The following is a 16,803-nucleotide window of genomic DNA, read 5'->3' as shown; positions in this document are numbered from 1 at the left end:
AAATGATCGTATTGTAGACTCTCGCAAAAAGTGTTTCGTAATTCAAGGATATCGGCTACAGTAGCAGTGTGCGAGATGGTGTACGGCATGTGCTCGACGGTTCGAGGGGTAACTCTTTCAATATTCTTCCGTCATCGGGCTGAGGTGGAGGCAGTTCTCCCTTTTGTTCTAGACCAGCCAAACGAACACGGTCACCTGGACAGCATTACGATGCTGCAGCAACACGGTAGCTCAGACCACCGGCGACGTCATTGTGGATGCGGCCGTGCAGGGCTTGCGTGACAGGCTGGTGAACTGGGGGCGCGCTGGCGGGGGACTCGTTCGGGTCGACACAATTGTCGGCATGTTTAATGATATCGCGTCCGTTCGAGAGCCAAAGGGAGCCGTCAAAGTCGGTCCAGCGCACGATGCTGCCGTTCCAGATGGCGGTGTAGTGGCAGATGGCCCCCGTGGGTTCTTCAAAGTACAGTACGTCGATGGTTGTCGCATCGTAAGACGGCAAGACGTGGTCTGATCACCTGTAGCCGTCGAAGGGATGAAGTGTGGAGCTTCCGAAGGATGCGATGCGTGTCTACGCCTATACCCCGATACCCCCCTCGACTTTCGAGTCACTAGCATGAATAGGATCAACCAACGTACTGTTTCATACAACCTCGCACGGCTCCGCACTGCCGACTTAACTGAGATGCCCAACCAAGCCGATGAAAGTCTCGCCGTGAGGGAATAGAGCGGCGTTTCGGCGGCCGATAGAGGAGGCTGACCCCTGCCTGTCAACTAAGTTAGTGCTTCCTCTAGAAGATCCCGACAACGTGAGCAAAGCGAGGGGGACGATCGGGGGCAAAGTGCGCTCGATCGGGGTTCGGATGGTCACAAAATTGATTCCGAATGGCCTTCGTCGAGACAAGGGTAAGTAAGGCACAACAAGGCGCGACGTTGCCAGCAGCAAGCGAGCAAACATAGGGCCTGCCGAGATGCATGACCTCTCGTAGGATGAATCGCATGCGCGCGAAAAGTCATCTCTGCTTCGGGTGTCTCCGCCAATCGAAAGGCTCTTCCGGGGTCACATCGACACTTTGGCCGGGCTGTTGAGCGAAAGAGCGACCAAGCGAGGTGCAAGAGGCGACCCACCCCAAGGTACTGACACGCACACGGTTCGCAAGGATCGCGGCGTGATGTTCAGGAGTTGCACTAGCGTGGGTCGGAAAGCACAGGGTACGTCCCAGCAGTGGCCATGTCATCGGTGTCTTCTCTACGCTTAGTGTGATAGGTACCGCGGTAACGCCTGGAGTGAAGGAGGCAGACAGTGCGCAAGAGTGAGGGAGAACCTCGAGGAGTGGGAATGAATGCACGGATAACGCCGTAGCTGATCGTCGCGGGCATCAACAAGCGTGAGAAAAGGCTCTCCCCTGTATGACCCCTACAGAACACTTTTGACAGGGTTGAATCTCCGACGGGCAGACGACTGCATCCAACAGAACAGCTTCAGTTTCCTCCTTTCAGGTACAGCAAGGAGCTTGTTTCTCACTGGTGAGGCCTACGTTTGTAAAGGTGACGCAGCAAGAACCCAGCGCGTCGGTTCTTCGGCTCGGGTTTTTCTTGGCACGCAGCTTCGCCACAGTGACTGTGACCCGCCGGCCATTGTGCCGCCTTTCCTTTGTTGACACTGCCGAATCGCCTCGCGTTCCAATGCGAGGAACGCCAAAGAAATACCCCGAGATAGAGCCCGGGCAGAAGTTGCCTGAGGCACACCCTCTCCATCGTGACACGGTCTTGCACGGCGGCAACGCTCATTCGGCGGCTGCTACTGAGGCTCGAGCACCACTAATGTGGGATCGCGCGGGCTCGTATTCGGGTTCGCTTGACCCGGTCGACCGCACTGATCCTGCGATGTTAAAGCATTGGCTCGAAGAGACGGAACGATCAACCGGAAGCCTTGAAGGGGTATCGGCAAGTACAGCGGAGGTGAATCCTGCTCTAGTAGAGAGACTGAGTCAAAGTTTAGAGAATGTCTCGCCTCGTGCCGTGTTGTTGGTCTTGCCGAGCGCCAAGCATCTATATTCTAGCAAGGAGGGCTATGTGAATGGCATCCCGATCTTTAGTGCGCGCCGGTCAAAAGAACAAGCAAAGACCGGAAGAAATGACCGGTCTCGGCCTGCATATCCGTACGCAACAAGCAGTTTCCGGCGGCGGAAATCGAGGACTACAGACAGAGGCGACAGGTCTCCCCCACAGTGCTGTGGCCGACAACCAGAGTTCGTTCACTTGCGAAAGTCAGAGGCCGAGTTCCGACGGCCAAAGGAAGTGACCAGGACAGCAAAATCGGCCCGCTTTTTTCGCGACGGACTGCATTTCAACTTCAGACACAAAGGTGCGCCTCGCTGCCCTCCGCCTTTGACGAACGAGCCTTGTGGGATCCACGCCAAGCGAGCGGTAACGCGAAAATATTCAGCTCGGCGGCAACACGGCAGCTAGTGCAATTTTGTGAAAACCCGAAAGGAAAACAAAAACAAAAACAGAAAATTTTGAGGCGCAAGCAACCGAGACGGCGCTAGGCAACCTCACCTAGATTCGCAACTCGATCTCTTGGCTCTCGAACATTGTCTCGCGAGAACGACAACAAGTTGCTACCGATCCCACCATGGCTGAGCATGCAATTGGGAGTCGTACTGAGCTTGACGGGCGAGGGCCCAGGGGGAAGGGGAAAGGGCAAGATGCGGATCGCAGCGGCACAGACAGCCCATTGTGCCAACGTGGAAAGCGACCCAAGCTCATGGACTCGCAACGCGTGGATGCCATGCTAAAATGCGTTGGGAATGACGCAGTTCAGCGCATTCCACAAGGACATTTACAGAAAGGAAACGTGGAAGCAGAGACCGAGTCACGAGCCAAGGCAGCAGCTGATTGGCGACGCCCATCCATTTTACTGTAATTCTTATTTTCGTCTCTGCCTTCCCTGCACCGAAGAAGACCTCGTGTCACTCTGCAGCTGAGCTTGAATGTCGGACACCTTCCATCTTAAGCGATCTTTGTCGGAGGTCGATGCCGTGCCACCGCCGCGGACTCCCTAAGCACAGCCTACCTGCCCCCTTGTCATGAGGTTCGCCAAGGATTGGTCGGGTAACGGAACAGAGACATCCATCCACGACCGGCATCGAGTTGCCTTGTTGCCATTGGCTCGGAAACAAGAGAAGCCGGCGCTGTGAATTCGTCTTTTCGCTTGCATCCCGCTGATCCGCTACCCCCGTGGGACAGCAAACAGCAGAACGCGCAAATCTCCGTCAAAAAACGCACACATTCGGCATTCGGATGATGATTGGTTGCAAAGGCTACCGACGGTGGGTGGGCTTGGCAAATGAAGCTGCAATACCTGTAACCGGCTGGCTGGCTGGCTGGCTGGCTGCTCGCTCGGTCGGCTCGTCGGGTAGTCTGTCATCAGTCGACCGTCATGCGCCGGCGATTTTTAATTGCCACCACGCCACAACCTCGTTCTCCGAAGGAACGGATGCTCTGACGCCGCGGTGCGCGGACGATGGGAGCGCCTTTCGGAATGTATTGCCGATCGAGGTGAACATGTTTGACACAGAAGTTGCCCCTCGAGACCGGCTCAAGACCACCGCTGCCTTCCTCCGATAGATACATTGAGTATCACAAAAGTATTGCGCAAGGAGTAGTCACGCGGGACTAGCAACTACGTTCTCGAACTTCGGCCGTAATGTCCGTAAGACCAAGAAAAGTCGCTTGTTCGGTGCGCTAAACTCAACCTGCCGCAAATGTCTCGTGTATGTCTTGATGAATTATTTCAAACGCCTTTCCCCCTTCTGTTTGGCGGGGCCACGCCAGTCACGCTCTGTTTCATGCAAGCGCTTGGCCCGGTCGCTCGCATCTGGTACTCGGTTTGCTTGTCACTTTGCCCGCCCGCTCTCTGTGGTGGGTTGGAGCGCTTCGTAAGTACGTACTTCCGCGTGCGAAATAATGCAATAGTGCTGCTGTCTTGCAGTAGCTCGGTCGTGTCAGCCATGCGTGTGAGCGTCCTCGGCCATCTGCCCTTTTTTTGTCTGAATTATTCCTGCGCCAGCCATGTACCGCTTTGCCACCCTCTCTTTCCGCGTGACTTCGGAATCCAGAGACAAAGTGAATGCAGCGGGCACGCGGTCAAGTTGGAATCGTCCACGCCTCCGCTGTTTAGCCTCGAACCCCTTGTTTGAGCTACGGCGCGCCCCTCTCTCTGTGGCAGTTCTGCGAGCGCACACCCGAGCATGCGCAGCTATGTTCCTCAATGCGGGACACGCCAAAGGGAACCACCCTCCTTCGGTGACGGGACGCTGCTCTGGAAACTGCGTCGGCCTAACGGCATGTCCATCACAGAAATTGACCGTTAGCCTATGGAGCAAGGTCATTGTCTCGACTTCTCATGTCTAAGCCGGCCGGGCTTCGGAGCTACGACAACTGCTCCACCACCGCGCCCTCCGCATTCCCCGACGCCACCGCTTTCGAGAGCAGGACACGGTGCGGACAGCATGAACACCAGCAAGCAACATGTGATTGGCGATCAGAAGCAGAACAAGAGCGCTGGATCCTTCGTGGTTCTTGTTTGCTTGCCAACTAAGCAGAGAAGCGAGACAGGGTTGGCCAAGAAAGGCCAAGCGGGCAAGCCAAGACCCTCTCGCTCAAGGCCCCATTTTTTTTACTTGGTCTATTTTATTTTTCTAATTGATTTTCGAGAACGATCCAAAAAGACCACGCATCGAGAAGTACACGTTGGCACGCAGCAACAGCAGCAAGAAGAGTGCCGTCGATCGGATGTAGGGGGTACACAGAGAGTGTGTGTGAGTGAGCCGCTGGGCGCCTGCCCGCGCCAGCCAAGCTTTTGTAGCCCAGCCCAGCCCAGCCTAGCCCTCGCATCAGCTGTCATCTTTTAGATCGTTTTTTTCCCGCATTTTCCAAAACAATCGGCCCGCTCGTGGTTCTGTAGATGCTTCTGCTGTGCTGCTGCTGCTGCTGATGGTTCCTGCCTCGCTTTGTCTTTTGGCTTACTCTGTTTGCCTATTAGTTTTTTTGTTATTTTTTTTGTTTCGCCTCTTTCTTTCAACCATGCCGCGGCGGCTGAAGACTCGTGGATGCCGAGCTCAAGCCTCGCTGCAGATTGCGTAGTTGCGTCTGTCTTCGCTCGCTTTCTCCCACGAGCTGAGCCACGCTGCTTCATCTCACGGCACGCTCCTGTGTTTTTGCATGACACGCTAAGCTGCCGCTGCTGCTGCTACCGCCGCAGCCCGCCTCGCGAGCTTAGCCCTTTAGACCTCAACTCGGCCACATAACCTCCATGCCCCATCCCATCTTGAACCGCATCGTCGTCTTCATTCCCATCAACCACCACCTGCCTCACCTTCGGAGATAACCATTCTCTCTCGTCGCCATTCAATCGACATTCCCGTATCCACTCACACGCCTTCAGAGTTGACCCGACGTGGGCTCTTTTCGACCTCCACCTCGTCGTCGCCAGTTGCCTTAGCCACACGTTCGTCACTGCTCCTCAGTATTTCCTGCTGCTAGCCTCGCTCGCAATCAGCGAGGAATTCACTTGAGCATAGCGAATTGCCACTTCAGCGCTTCTTGCTGCTCGCTTCTCCGACGATCACAAGTTTTTGGCATCATCGGGCCATCAAAGCAGCAACAGCTTCATTGATCTCGGTCATCTCTTCAGCCTCTTCTTCGACCCACCTCATCCAGTGTGATCGTGGCGTGCACAGCTCAGTCTGGCTTTCGACCGGACTTCATACGATTGTGATAGAGTGGCAGGCGTGTTTTTCAGCGTGAACTCGCACACCACTACCTTTACTTCCCTAGTCAAGGCCCGGTCTTCTAGTCAAAGTCGTCGACCCACAGAGCCAACGCAAGATTTCTTGTGGCATCCCGCACCCAGCGACAAAAACAACTCTTTTGGCTCTTGCGTCCCGGTGCCCCACTCCAAGCCCGTTGGCTAATCCGAACGGCTCAGTCGCTTACATCTTTCGGTTCAGCGCTCTCCGGATCACTTTCTCACGCTTCGAGCGTTCGAGCTACAGTCACATTCCACTCGTCTGACTTGATTTCGCTGCGGCGCTTACCCTGGCAAACCACAGCAACCGCCTGGAACTCTCGAGACATCGAGTCGTGCCCTCCTGCGTTTTCTCTGCAACTTCCCCGTGTCGGAGAGTCTCGCAAGGTTCCCTCTTTCAGCGGACACGCCCCGTTCAAGACCACATTTTTCCTCAAAGCCGCTTCCAACTGCTTTAGTCTGCATTTAGCGATTGCTGCAAGCTCAAGACATCCAAGAGACCGACATATCATGATGGCGGCCAATCACTTTGCCAGTTCGCGTCAACATCCGCACCTTCCGCCTCACCTCAATCCTCTCCCTCCACTCGAGCCATCCGCCGAGCGTCACGGATACCACTACAACGCCAGCCGTAGGGGCTCGACAGATCCCATCCTCCATGCTTCGCTAGCAGCTTCGGCAAGCGCCAACTTTGCGCATGGGCACAGCCACAACGGCAGCTCTGGCTCGTCGCTTGCGAATCCCAGCCTGTTTGACGCGCCCAGGCGTCGCAGCATCCAGATTGAGCCCACCGTGCCTTCGGGTCACGGCAGCCCTTTCGCCAGCCCAGGACACTCGGGCCTTCATTCGTCTCGCTTCATGAGCCAGAACAACAGCCCTACCCCGCTGGTGCAATCGCATAGCGCCGAAGACCACCATGTCTCGAATTCCAACTCGAACTCGAACTTGTCCTCCCACGCAGCGCACGAGGCGTCAGAAGGTTCTCGTCACGCCCAGATCCAGCCCAACTACCAGTTTGGAAGCTATCCCGCGCCGCCAAATGCAGATTACCGTCTGGACGAGAAGCAGTCTCATCCGCGCATACCCCATCTAAGTGCCCCCGACGGTGAGGGTGGAGGTCCGCTAGTCGAAGGCGGTGGACTGATGTCAGAATCCAGACGAGGCTCTTCCAGCAGTCTGGGTGCATCCAAGCATCTTTTGGTGGACAAGGATTCCAAGCCGTACAGTCGATCGCCCGAGCTTCGCGTCAGCCACAAGCTCGCTGAGCGAAAGCGTCGCAAGGAGATGAAGGAGCTGTTCGACGATCTGCGTGACCAGCTCCCCGTCGACAAGGGCCCCAAGACGTCCAAATGGGAGATCCTGAGCAAAGCCGTCGAGCATATCGCACAGCTCGCCGACGAAAGGAATGATCTCGCCGCCGAAGTCGACCGACTGAGAGCCCAGCTTGGCGGCGCCCACCCCTCGCGCGGCGGCGGTCCTCCGATCAGCTCCGACATCAAGCAGCAGCACATGAACGGTCACAGGTCTACCGACTATGATCACCCCTCCCGCTGATCTCCCTTTTCCTACACCTCCCCTGTCACGGTCCACCTTTGTTTCTCACAATCGTCACGTTGTATTCTCACCATGTTCCCTCTTTAAGTTTTGTTCTCACTTGCTTGCCCTCGACTGCCGAATGTCCCACTCCCACCCTAATTCTACACACACACCCTGCCCGTTGATATCAGCCTGAGATGGATGTGCACACACGCACCATGCACGCACGCACACACGTCACGGTCGATTGTGAACGAGAGCACGAGAAAACGACGATGAACAGCTGTGCGAGGTGAATTAAAGTTATGGATTTCGATGCTTTTCGATGCTTTTGAAGGGACGGTTTGGGTGCGCGACACGTACACTTTCAAGCCGTGTCAGCTGCCTCACCGCTGGCAGCAGCAACGGGGGCAGAAACATCCTTCTTCGCCTCTGCACCCGCACCAGCCGCATCAGCCGCACCAGTCGCAGCCGAAGTATCAGTGGCGCCAACCTTGTCCTCCTTCTTCTCCTTCTCCTTGTCCGCTGCACCCATACCGGCGGCGGCGCCCTTGTCCCTCTTGTCCCTCTTGTCCCTTGCGTTGCTCTTCTTCTTGTTCTTGTTGTGACTGTTCGCCGAAGTCGCATTACCGTCCGTAGCACCAGCCGCCTCCTCCACAGCAGCAGCAGCAGCAGTGTTCTTCTCCCCACCCTTCTCACCCTTGTCCGCCCTGTCCGGCTTCTCCTTGGGTGCACCCCTCTCCTTCTTCACCTTCCCACCCCGACCCGCCTTCTCATCGCCGCTCTTACCCGTCTCTTCGTCCTTGTCCGTCTCTGCACCGGCACCGCCACTCTTCCTGCCCCGAGCCCTCTCCGCTTTATCTGCTTTCTCCACTTTCTCCACCGATCCAGCTTCCCCCTCCGGCTTCTGCGGCTGGGTGGCCTTGTTGCTATCCGCCTGCTCGAGTGCCGGCTTGATGTCTCCCTTCAGCACCTCGCCCTGTCTTTCCAGCCCGGCCTGCATCGCCGCCTCGTCCTTGAACTCAACGTACGCAAACGGCCTCTGCCTCCTCTGCACCTCCGCCGCCGCAGCAGCGTCCTCTTTTCCGCTGCTCACACCGCGTCGGTGCGGTTTGTCGAACACCAGCTTGATGCCCGAAATTCCTGCGGCGGCAGGGCCAAAGTAGGTGCGCAGCTCGTCCTCCGTGACCGGAAGCGCCTCCTTGAGCTGCGAGACGTACAGCGTGTACGGGTTGCGCTGCTTGCGTGGGCCAGACGGAGACTTGCGTCCGTCGGTGCCCGAGGTAAAGCCGCCGTCGAAATCCGAGCGCGATGCAGCGGATTCGTGACCACGCTCGGCGCGCGCGGGACGTTCCTTCTTTTCCTTGATGGGCTTGGTCAAAGATGCAGAGCCGGCCGTGGCGTTGGCTGAGGAGACAGGCTTGCCAGCTGGAGCAGCGGAGGAGGCCCCCGCAGGAGCGGCAGCAGCTCCGTTTGCAAGCTGGTCGGAGGATTTGGCGTTGCCAGCCTTGGCGGGCGTGGTGGTGGACGCGGAAGCTGGAGCGGCGTTGTTCCTCTGCGTGGCGGGTACGGCGGCGGCGGCTGCAGCTGGAATAGCGTTCTTGGCTGCAGGAACAGCGGCAGAAGCAGCGGTTGGAGTAGTCGAGCCGCCGGGCACAGCAGTAGGGGTGACAGCACTCATGGGCTGACCGCTCCTACGGTAAGCAAAGTTGAAGCCCTGCGACTTGGTCTCGGCACTGACCCTACCGTCCTTGATGCTCAGGACTAGGTTGCCGTAGGCAGCATCCGGCAGGTTCCAATTCCAGGTGTTCTTCCAAGCGGGTTCTTCGCTTGCTGCACCCGTAGCAGTGGCGGTGGGGGCGACTCGGTTGGCCACGGCAAGTGCATTGTTGAGCAGCATCCTCTGATTCTCGTCGATCACGGCATCCACCTGCGTCTTTACGGTATCCCAAATTTCGCCGAAAGCGTGCTTGGCGTGCTGAAGCTTGTTCCGGTAGTTTTCGGCGTCGTGCTGGACGCTAAACTCGTTGTAGGAGACGCCGTATCGGAAGTGGAGACCGGCGCTGACGGTGAGATCGGCCTTGATCGCCAGTGCGAGCTGAGCAAGGATGCCTTCGCGACCGGGGGATGCGTGGGTCACCAGCAGACGGGTCTCGGTGGGGTCAAAGGTCTTTTGAGCCGTGTCGACCAGCTCGCCGATCTGAAGGGCAGTGGTCCACATGGTGCCCTGGCCACCAGCGATGGTTGCCGCCCCGTCGCCGTTGTCGAACAGCTTGTGGAGGACTACAGCACCACCAAGACCAAAGAGACGCAGACGGATGCCGCCGACCTCGATGGCCTTTGTGGTAGCCTCGTCAAGCACGTGAAGGTTGTTGACCTGGTACTCGCCGGTACGGAAGCGCTCGAGAATGGCCACGTCCTCGCAAGCACCCCAGACAGTGAAGACGGGTACCTGAAGCTTGATCTTCCCGGCGAGAAGATCGGAGAACTCGGAGAGGAACGAGCCGTGGTGATGCTGATGCTGGTGCTGAGCAATATGCTGACGCATGGAAGCGGCGGAAGCGCCCTTTTCGGTGGCAGCGGGACCACGAGGCGGGTCAGCGGCGAGCAACTTGGAACGAAGGACGGGGTCAATGAGCGTCGAATACTGAACAAGGTGGCGGAGGGTGCGATCGCTGATGCGATCCAAGCTGTTGTTGTCATAAAAGCCGAAATCGCCCGTGTGGATGATAACCTGGGCGCGCGTCTCAGCAGCGATCTGGTTGAAGAGAGAAAGATTGCCGCGAACATCGGCTACGCAGGCGATTCTGCCGCCAGGCCCATCGATCACGTAAGGAGGTTCGGAGCTGGAGAAGGCGGGTCTGACGGCAACGGAAGGTGCGGCGGAGGCTCTACTGCCGCTGCGGTGGGAGGAGGCCTGGCTTGGAGTGCGTAGAGGTACGCCAGCCGAGGGAGGTCTGAGGCCGGCGTGATTCTGAGATGCATCTGACATGGGCGCTGCTGGCGACTTGTGGTGGTGTGCGGGAGATCGGGCGTTATTGGAAGAAGCCATGTTGAAAGGGAGGTTAGAGGTGTCGCTGGGACTTTTGGAAAGAGAGAGCAGGAACTTGTGACGGGATGCGCGGTCGAGCGATCTAGAATCGAGGGTATGCGGACCGGTTTCTAGGATGCGTTTGCTGGTTGGATGGAGCAGGGAGCAGGAAGGTGCGTCAGTGAATTTGATCTGTCAAAAATGTTGATTGGAAGGCAAACCTGCGCTCTACCTACGATGCTGAGATTGCGGCTTGATCGTGATAGCAAGTCGCTGGTATTATTGTGACAATGACTAGCGAGGGTGAATCGCAAAAGGCGATGGATGATGATGATGATGATGATGAAAGGGATGGAGGCAAGTTGAATGTGGCAGCCAGTCAAGGCGCGGTTGAAAGTTAAAAACACAGTCTGCGCCGCGCTCTCCTTGTTTCTGTCTTTTTTGATTTTGGGTCCAGTCCAGAAGACAGAGCTGCTGAGCCAAACAAAGCGCACATCGAACGCACGCACGCACGCACGCACACACACACGCACGCTAGCTCACGAGCCACACACAGCGCACCCGAGTCTCTTCACGCCTGCCCTCAGCAGAAGCACACTGGCACTCACTCTCACAAGGCCCATCCGCCAATCAATCTCGGTCAGATGCCTCAAGAACTATCCAGCAGCTATGACTTTGGTGGTGGTTGTGAGCAGCGTGCGGCACTCCATGAGAATGAATTGAGGAGGTGTTGGTTAATGATCAGGCTCACGACATACGGTATGGCTGCGCCGACTGAGCAGCGAACAGGCGCTTGAACCCTGTCTTCTTACGGGATTTTTCGCACGAGAAATATCAGACCGAACGCAAAGGACCCTGAGTGCCAACGTCTCTTTATCTCTCGTGTGTGTGTGGGTGTGTGGGTGTCGAATTGAGGCCAGGATTGCAGTGACAACCGGCTGCCTTGTAAGTGACAGACAGGCCTTCTATTGGTGTCAAGTGAGGTAATGGCAGTCTGCAGTGGCTCACGTTCTCCTTCAACCAATGCTTTGTCGTGGTTTCTATGTCATCGTGACATTGGATGATACGATCGAGAGGGCGGGCGTGATGGATTGGCGGTACAAATACATATCAGCTTGAGGTGATGGTAAAGTCGGGCGAGCTGCTTGCGTGCTGGTTCATGCGTGCGAAACCTTTTTGGTGATGCCCAGACGGCGCTTCTTGCGTGCCAGTCGCTTTGCGCTCATCTGCGATAGCCGCGGAACAAAGACAAAAAGCAGGAAAAGAGAGAGCGTCAGCATCACTTGCACTCACGCCGCGCAAACAAGTCGTGCCTGAGATGTGGCTGAGGCATGATTCGAGTAAGTATTCGTCCACATACCTTTTGTGCCATGATCTCGAGTCGTGCCTTCTCCTCGGCCATTTGCTTTCGTTCGCGCGTCACCTGCTTCTTTCTGTTGTCATTCGACAGGGGGGTCGGGGGTCAGAGATCATCCGCGAGTCAGTAGTGTGCTTCGCAATGAGCCTTCCTTGAGGAATAGGTTCTGCAACCGGGGATGTAGCCTTTGGCTCTTGTCGGATGGAGTAATGCTCACCTTTCAGCCTCGGACTCCTTTTCGGCCTTCATCTCGCGTTCTCTTTGCTTGATCGACTCTTGCTTCCTTCGCTGCTCCAATTTCTTCTCCCACGGTGTTGTCTTTTGTTTGCCTGCGATTGTACTGCATCGTGGTGGAATTGGCGTTCAAGCAAGGTCATATGTTGTCAGTGAGCTTCTCGTACTGGGCCATAGCAAGTCACATTGACTGGCAACTTACACGGTGGTGGTGCTGGTGGGCTTGGCAGGCAGCATATCGCTGGATGAGGATGCTTCTTTGGTCATGTTGTGCAGCCTTAGTCTACGTCTTGATGCGATGCGGTGCCTTTCAGATGGTTCAGAGATGAAGGTGGACGATACCTACCAAGATTCAAGCGGCAGCTCGACATTAACGTTACTTGCCAGAAAAATCTTCCAAAAAAAGAGTGTGGAGAAATTTTCGGGAAAAAGGAATGGAAGTTGCAGGCTGTAACCCGCACGAGCTTCGTGGCTTGCTCTATGGTAAAGATGCCGATCTGAGCCTCATTGATGGCTGCCCGCTTTGCTGAGTCGCGCTTTTTTTCCTGAGGTTTCTTTTTTCGGTGGCAGAATCGAGAGAGAGAGGAGCTGCAACCTCTTTCTTCCTTTTCCTTCTGAACGCGAATCTCGAGTCTACTCCACCGATCTGCTGCCTCTCCTACCACCATCCGACCCCCCTTCAAGGTCATCGCAACCCGCTAGATCCGTACATCAGCGGCAGGAAAGAAGGACGCAAGGAAGAACTCCAGCTCGCGCCCACGCACTTGTCACTGCAGACGCTTGGGTCACCTACCTCTGCCATCGATCCGAACTTAAAACGTTCTCGCACACCGCAAGTACAGGCGGCTTTACTGCATCATGGGAAAGAAGAAGGGCGCCAAGAAGGGCGGTAACGACGACTTCTGGGATGAGGCCGGCGAGTCCATCGACAACAACAACGCCGCTGCTGCCAACGGTGACGACGACGAATACGAAGCACCCACTCACAAGGCAAAGAGCCTCTTTGCAGCAATGTCACTCGACGATGGTGCCGACGATCAGGATAACGAGGACGATGACGAGGAGTCAGCAGCCTCCGCAAATAAGGACAACGAAAAGACCACCAATGGCAAAGCTGCCGCTTCCAAGCCCGCTCCAGCGCCAGCACCCGCCGCCGCCAATGACGACGATGACAACTACGGCTTGATGGGTGCTATCCAAAACGCAAACAAGAAGGGCAAGAAGGACAAGAAGAAGAAAAAGAAGAACGATGATTTTGACTTCGACGAATTTGGCGAGGATGTCAGCGGCAACGCTGTCGCTCCTGCCGACGCTGACGCCAACGCGGAGCAAGACCTTGCCAGCAAGGCTCCTGTAGAGGGCACCATCGACGACATGCTCGACGACGAATTCCCTGAGGACAAGCCAAAGAAGAACGGTGGCGCACAGAAGCAACAAGAGCAGAAGACCGACGATGCCGAGGCTGACGAAGTCGAAGACGACGGTGCTCCCCGCATCCTGACCAAGAAAGAGAAGGAGAAGCTCAAAAAGGAGAAGGAGAAGGCCAAGAAGAAAGCCCAGGCCGCTGCCAAGAAGGCGACCTCCGCTTCCCAACCGTCCAAGCAGGACGCAGCAGACGGCGACGCCAACGAGGAAGACGACGATGAAGCCGCTGCTCTCACCGCCTCAGCCGCCTCGGACAAGAAGAAGAAGAAGAAAGGCAAGGGCGCGGAGCCTGCACCAGCACCTGCGCCAGCACCTTCAGCCGCCCCCAAGAAAATGAACCCGAAGCTCGCCGCCCTGCAAGCCCGCATTGCTGCTCAAAAGAAGGCCGAAGAGGAGGCAGAACAGGCCAGGCAAGAAGCTATCCGTGCTGAGGAGGAGCGCGAACGTCTAGAGAAGGAGGAAGAGGAGCGCAAGGAAGCTGCCAGAAAAGCTAAAAAGGAGAAAGAAAAGGCCAAAAAGGAGCAACTCAAGAAGGAGGGCAAGTTTTTGACGCCCAAACAGAAGGCCGAAAAGGCTGCCGCCGAGGCCAGGATGCAGGCCATGCTGCAAGCCGGCCACATCAAGATCGAGGGCCTCGAGAACCGCGAAGCAGGTGCCAAGCCTGGTGCTAAGAAGCGCACTGTCGTCGACAACCGAAAGAAGAAGGGACCCCAGAAGCGCGATGGCGGTCTCGCCAACCCCGAGCCCGTGGCTGCCGAAGACAAGGAGCAGGACACGCCTGCCGAGGCTGCTCCTGTCGAGGAAAAGGAGGCCGCTGCAGAGCCTGTCAACGCCGAGGAGCCTGCCGTTGTTGAGGAGGCAAACGATGTCAAGGATAGCTGGGACGCTGAATCCGAGGATGAGGATGTCAAGGACGACTGGGATGCCGAATCTGACGACGAGAAGCCCGCCGCTGCTGCTTCCAACGACACTGCTAAAGCTGACACCGCCGCAGCTCATGCCAAGACAAACGGCAAGCAGGACGTCGAGGATCAAGAGGACGACGAAGATAATGATGATGACGACGACGATGAGGATGACGAGTCTGACAGCGACGATGAGGATGACGACTCGGAATCAGAGTCAGAAGACGACGATGACCTCACCTCTGCCCAGCGTCAAGCTGCCGAGAAGAAGGCTGCTGCCGCCGAGCGCAGAAAAGAGCGCACCGAGCAGGCCATGGCTGCACGAAGCCGCGACGACCTCCGATCGCCCATCTGCTGTATTCTCGGACACGTCGACACGGGTAAGACCAAGCTGCTCGACAAAATTCGTCAGACCAACGTCCAGGAGGGTGAAGCCGGAGGTATCACGCAACAGATCGGTGCCACCTACTTCCCCACCGAGGTTCTTCAGACCAAGACGGCTGTGCTTGACAAGGACTCGCCGTTCGAGTACAAGGTGCCCGGTCTTCTCGTCATCGACACTCCCGGCCACGAGTCGTTCACTAACTTGCGAACCCGTGGTTCGTCGCTCTGCAACATTGCCATCCTGGTCGTCGACATCATGCACGGTCTCGAACAGCAGACCCTCGAGTCGATCCGCCTGCTCAGGGACAAGAAGACCCCCTTCATCGTCGCCCTCAACAAGATCGACCGTCTCTACGGCTGGAACCCCATCCCCAACAACGCCTTCCGCGACAGCTTGTCCAAGCAGCAACGTGCCACGCAAAACGAATTCGAGGAGCGCACCAACCAGGTCATTGTCCAGTTTGCTGAGCAAGGTCTCAACGCCGTGCCCTACTACGACAACAAGAACATGGGCCGAAATGTCAGTCTGGTACCTACCTCGGCTCACACGGGTGAGGGTATTCCGGACATGCTGCGTCTCATCATCGAGCTCACCCAGACGCGTATGAGCGAGAAGCTCATGTACCTCTCCGAGCTCGAGTGCACGGTGCTCGAGGTCAAGGTCATCGAGGGTCTCGGTACCACCATTGACGTGGTGCTCTCCAACGGTGTCATGCACGAGGGCGATCGTATCGTCGTCTGCGGTCTCAATGGCCCAATTGTAACCCAAGTACGAGCACTGCTCACACCGCAACCGCTCAAGGAGATGCGCGTTAAAGGTGCCTACGTGCACCACAAGATGGTCAAGGCGGCACTCGGTGTCAAGATCGCCGCGCCGGATCTCGAAAAGGCAATTGCCGGTTCCAGGCTGCTCGTTGTCGGGCCCGATGACGACGAAGAGGATCTCAAGGACGAGGTGATGAGCGATCTCAGCTCGCTCATGAACTCGATCGACACATCTGGCCGCGGTGTCTGCGTGCAGGCATCCACGCTTGGTTCGCTCGAGGCGTTGCTCGAATTCCTCCGCGTCAGCAAGATTCCCGTCAACGGCATCAACATCGGCCCCGTCTTCAAGAAGGATGTGGTGCGTTGTTCGACCATGCTCGAAAAGGCCAAGGAGTTGGCCGTCATCTTGGCATTCGATGTGCCTGTTGACAAGGAGGCCGAGAAGCTGGCCGAGGAGCTCGGCATCAAGATCTTCACAGCCAAGATCATCTACCACCTGGAGAACGACTTTACCAAGTACCACCAGGAGGTCATGGACGGCAAGAAGAAGGAGGCTTCGGGCACCGCCGTGTGGCCGTGTCGCCTCAAGACGATCGCCTGCTTCGCCAAGCGAGACCCGATCATCCTGGGTTGTGACATCATCGACGGCTCTCTGCGTGTAGGCACGCCGCTTTGCGTTGTCAAGACCGACCCAACCACGCGAAAGAAGACGGTGGTGCACCTGGGCAAGGTGACGTCGCTCGAGATCAACCACAAGGAGCGCGACGTGGTGCTCAAGAAGGACGTCGGCGGTGGTGTCGCTGTCAAGATCGAGCACGCGGTGCACGAATCGGCCAAGATGTTTGGCCGTCACTTTGAGGAGCACGACGTCATTATCTCGCACATCAGCCGTGCCTCGATCGACGCGCTCAAGGCGCACTTCTGGGACGGCATCTCGACCGACGAGAAGAAGCTCATCAAGAAGCTCAAGGGCGAGCTCGACATTCCGTAAAAGAAGAACGAAACCAAGTGGGACGGTATCCTGCCTCTCCGGAAAAGTGTTCTGTTGCACCCTTGTATATATCATGCGCCCTGCTCCGAAATCAGACCGCATCCACATCAAAGAACGAGCCCTTTTTGTGCAGTCATCGTCGACCGTCGTCTCCCTTCACCGTCGAGAGTAACTCGAAGCAAGAAAGCCAGTATATAAATCCAAATGTGGCATTACCACGCAACAAGTCCATCCCGGCTAGCTCAGTCGGTAGAGCGTCAGACTCTTATGCAAGGGTTTCCGAGTTTGTCTCGGAGTTCATCTGAATGTCGTGGGTTCGAGCCCCACGTTGGGAGAATTTTTTTGCTTGATTTTTTGGTG

General features: G+C 56.7%; 4 protein-coding genes across 4 annotated transcripts; 2 read left to right on the top strand and 2 right to left on the bottom strand.

The window, feature by feature from the left end:
- Positions 1-6,325: 6,325 nt before the first annotated feature.
- EX895_003710 (uncharacterized protein) lies at positions 6,326-7,369 on the top strand (the record flags this gene model as incomplete). Its single annotated transcript, XM_029884308.1, has 1 exon — positions 6,326-7,369. The coding sequence occupies one exon, from the start codon at positions 6,326-6,328 to the stop codon at positions 7,367-7,369; it is 1,044 nt and encodes a 347-aa protein (XP_029739018.1).
- Positions 7,370-7,718: 349 nt separating this feature from the next.
- On the bottom strand, positions 7,719-10,403 carry EX895_003709 (uncharacterized protein; the record flags this gene model as incomplete). The annotated part of the gene is made up of 1 exon (XM_029884307.1): positions 7,719-10,403. The coding sequence occupies one exon, from the start codon at positions 10,401-10,403 to the stop codon at positions 7,719-7,721; it is 2,685 nt and encodes an 894-aa protein (XP_029739017.1).
- A 1,136-nt stretch (positions 10,404-11,539) lies between these two features.
- On the bottom strand, positions 11,540-12,240 carry EX895_003708 (uncharacterized protein; the record flags this gene model as incomplete). Its single annotated transcript, XM_029884306.1, has 4 exons — positions 11,540-11,608; positions 11,743-11,815; positions 11,957-12,079; positions 12,176-12,240. The coding sequence occupies 4 exons, from the start codon at positions 12,238-12,240 to the stop codon at positions 11,540-11,542; spliced, it is 330 nt and encodes a 109-aa protein (XP_029739016.1).
- Positions 12,241-12,831: 591 nt separating this feature from the next.
- On the top strand, positions 12,832-16,443 carry EX895_003707 (uncharacterized protein; the record flags this gene model as incomplete). Its single annotated transcript, XM_029884305.1, has 1 exon — positions 12,832-16,443. One exon carries the CDS (start codon positions 12,832-12,834, stop codon positions 16,441-16,443), a length of 3,612 nt encoding a protein of 1,203 aa, XP_029739015.1.
- Positions 16,444-16,803: the final 360 nt, after the last annotated feature.

This window comes from Sporisorium graminicola, chromosome SGRAM_22, assembly GCF_005498985.1.
Source record: "Sporisorium graminicola strain CBS 10092 chromosome SGRAM_22, whole genome shotgun sequence".
Taxonomy (NCBI): domain Eukaryota; kingdom Fungi; phylum Basidiomycota; class Ustilaginomycetes; order Ustilaginales; family Ustilaginaceae; genus Sporisorium; species Sporisorium graminicola.
This window is presented reverse-complemented; position numbering and strand designations above follow the sequence as displayed.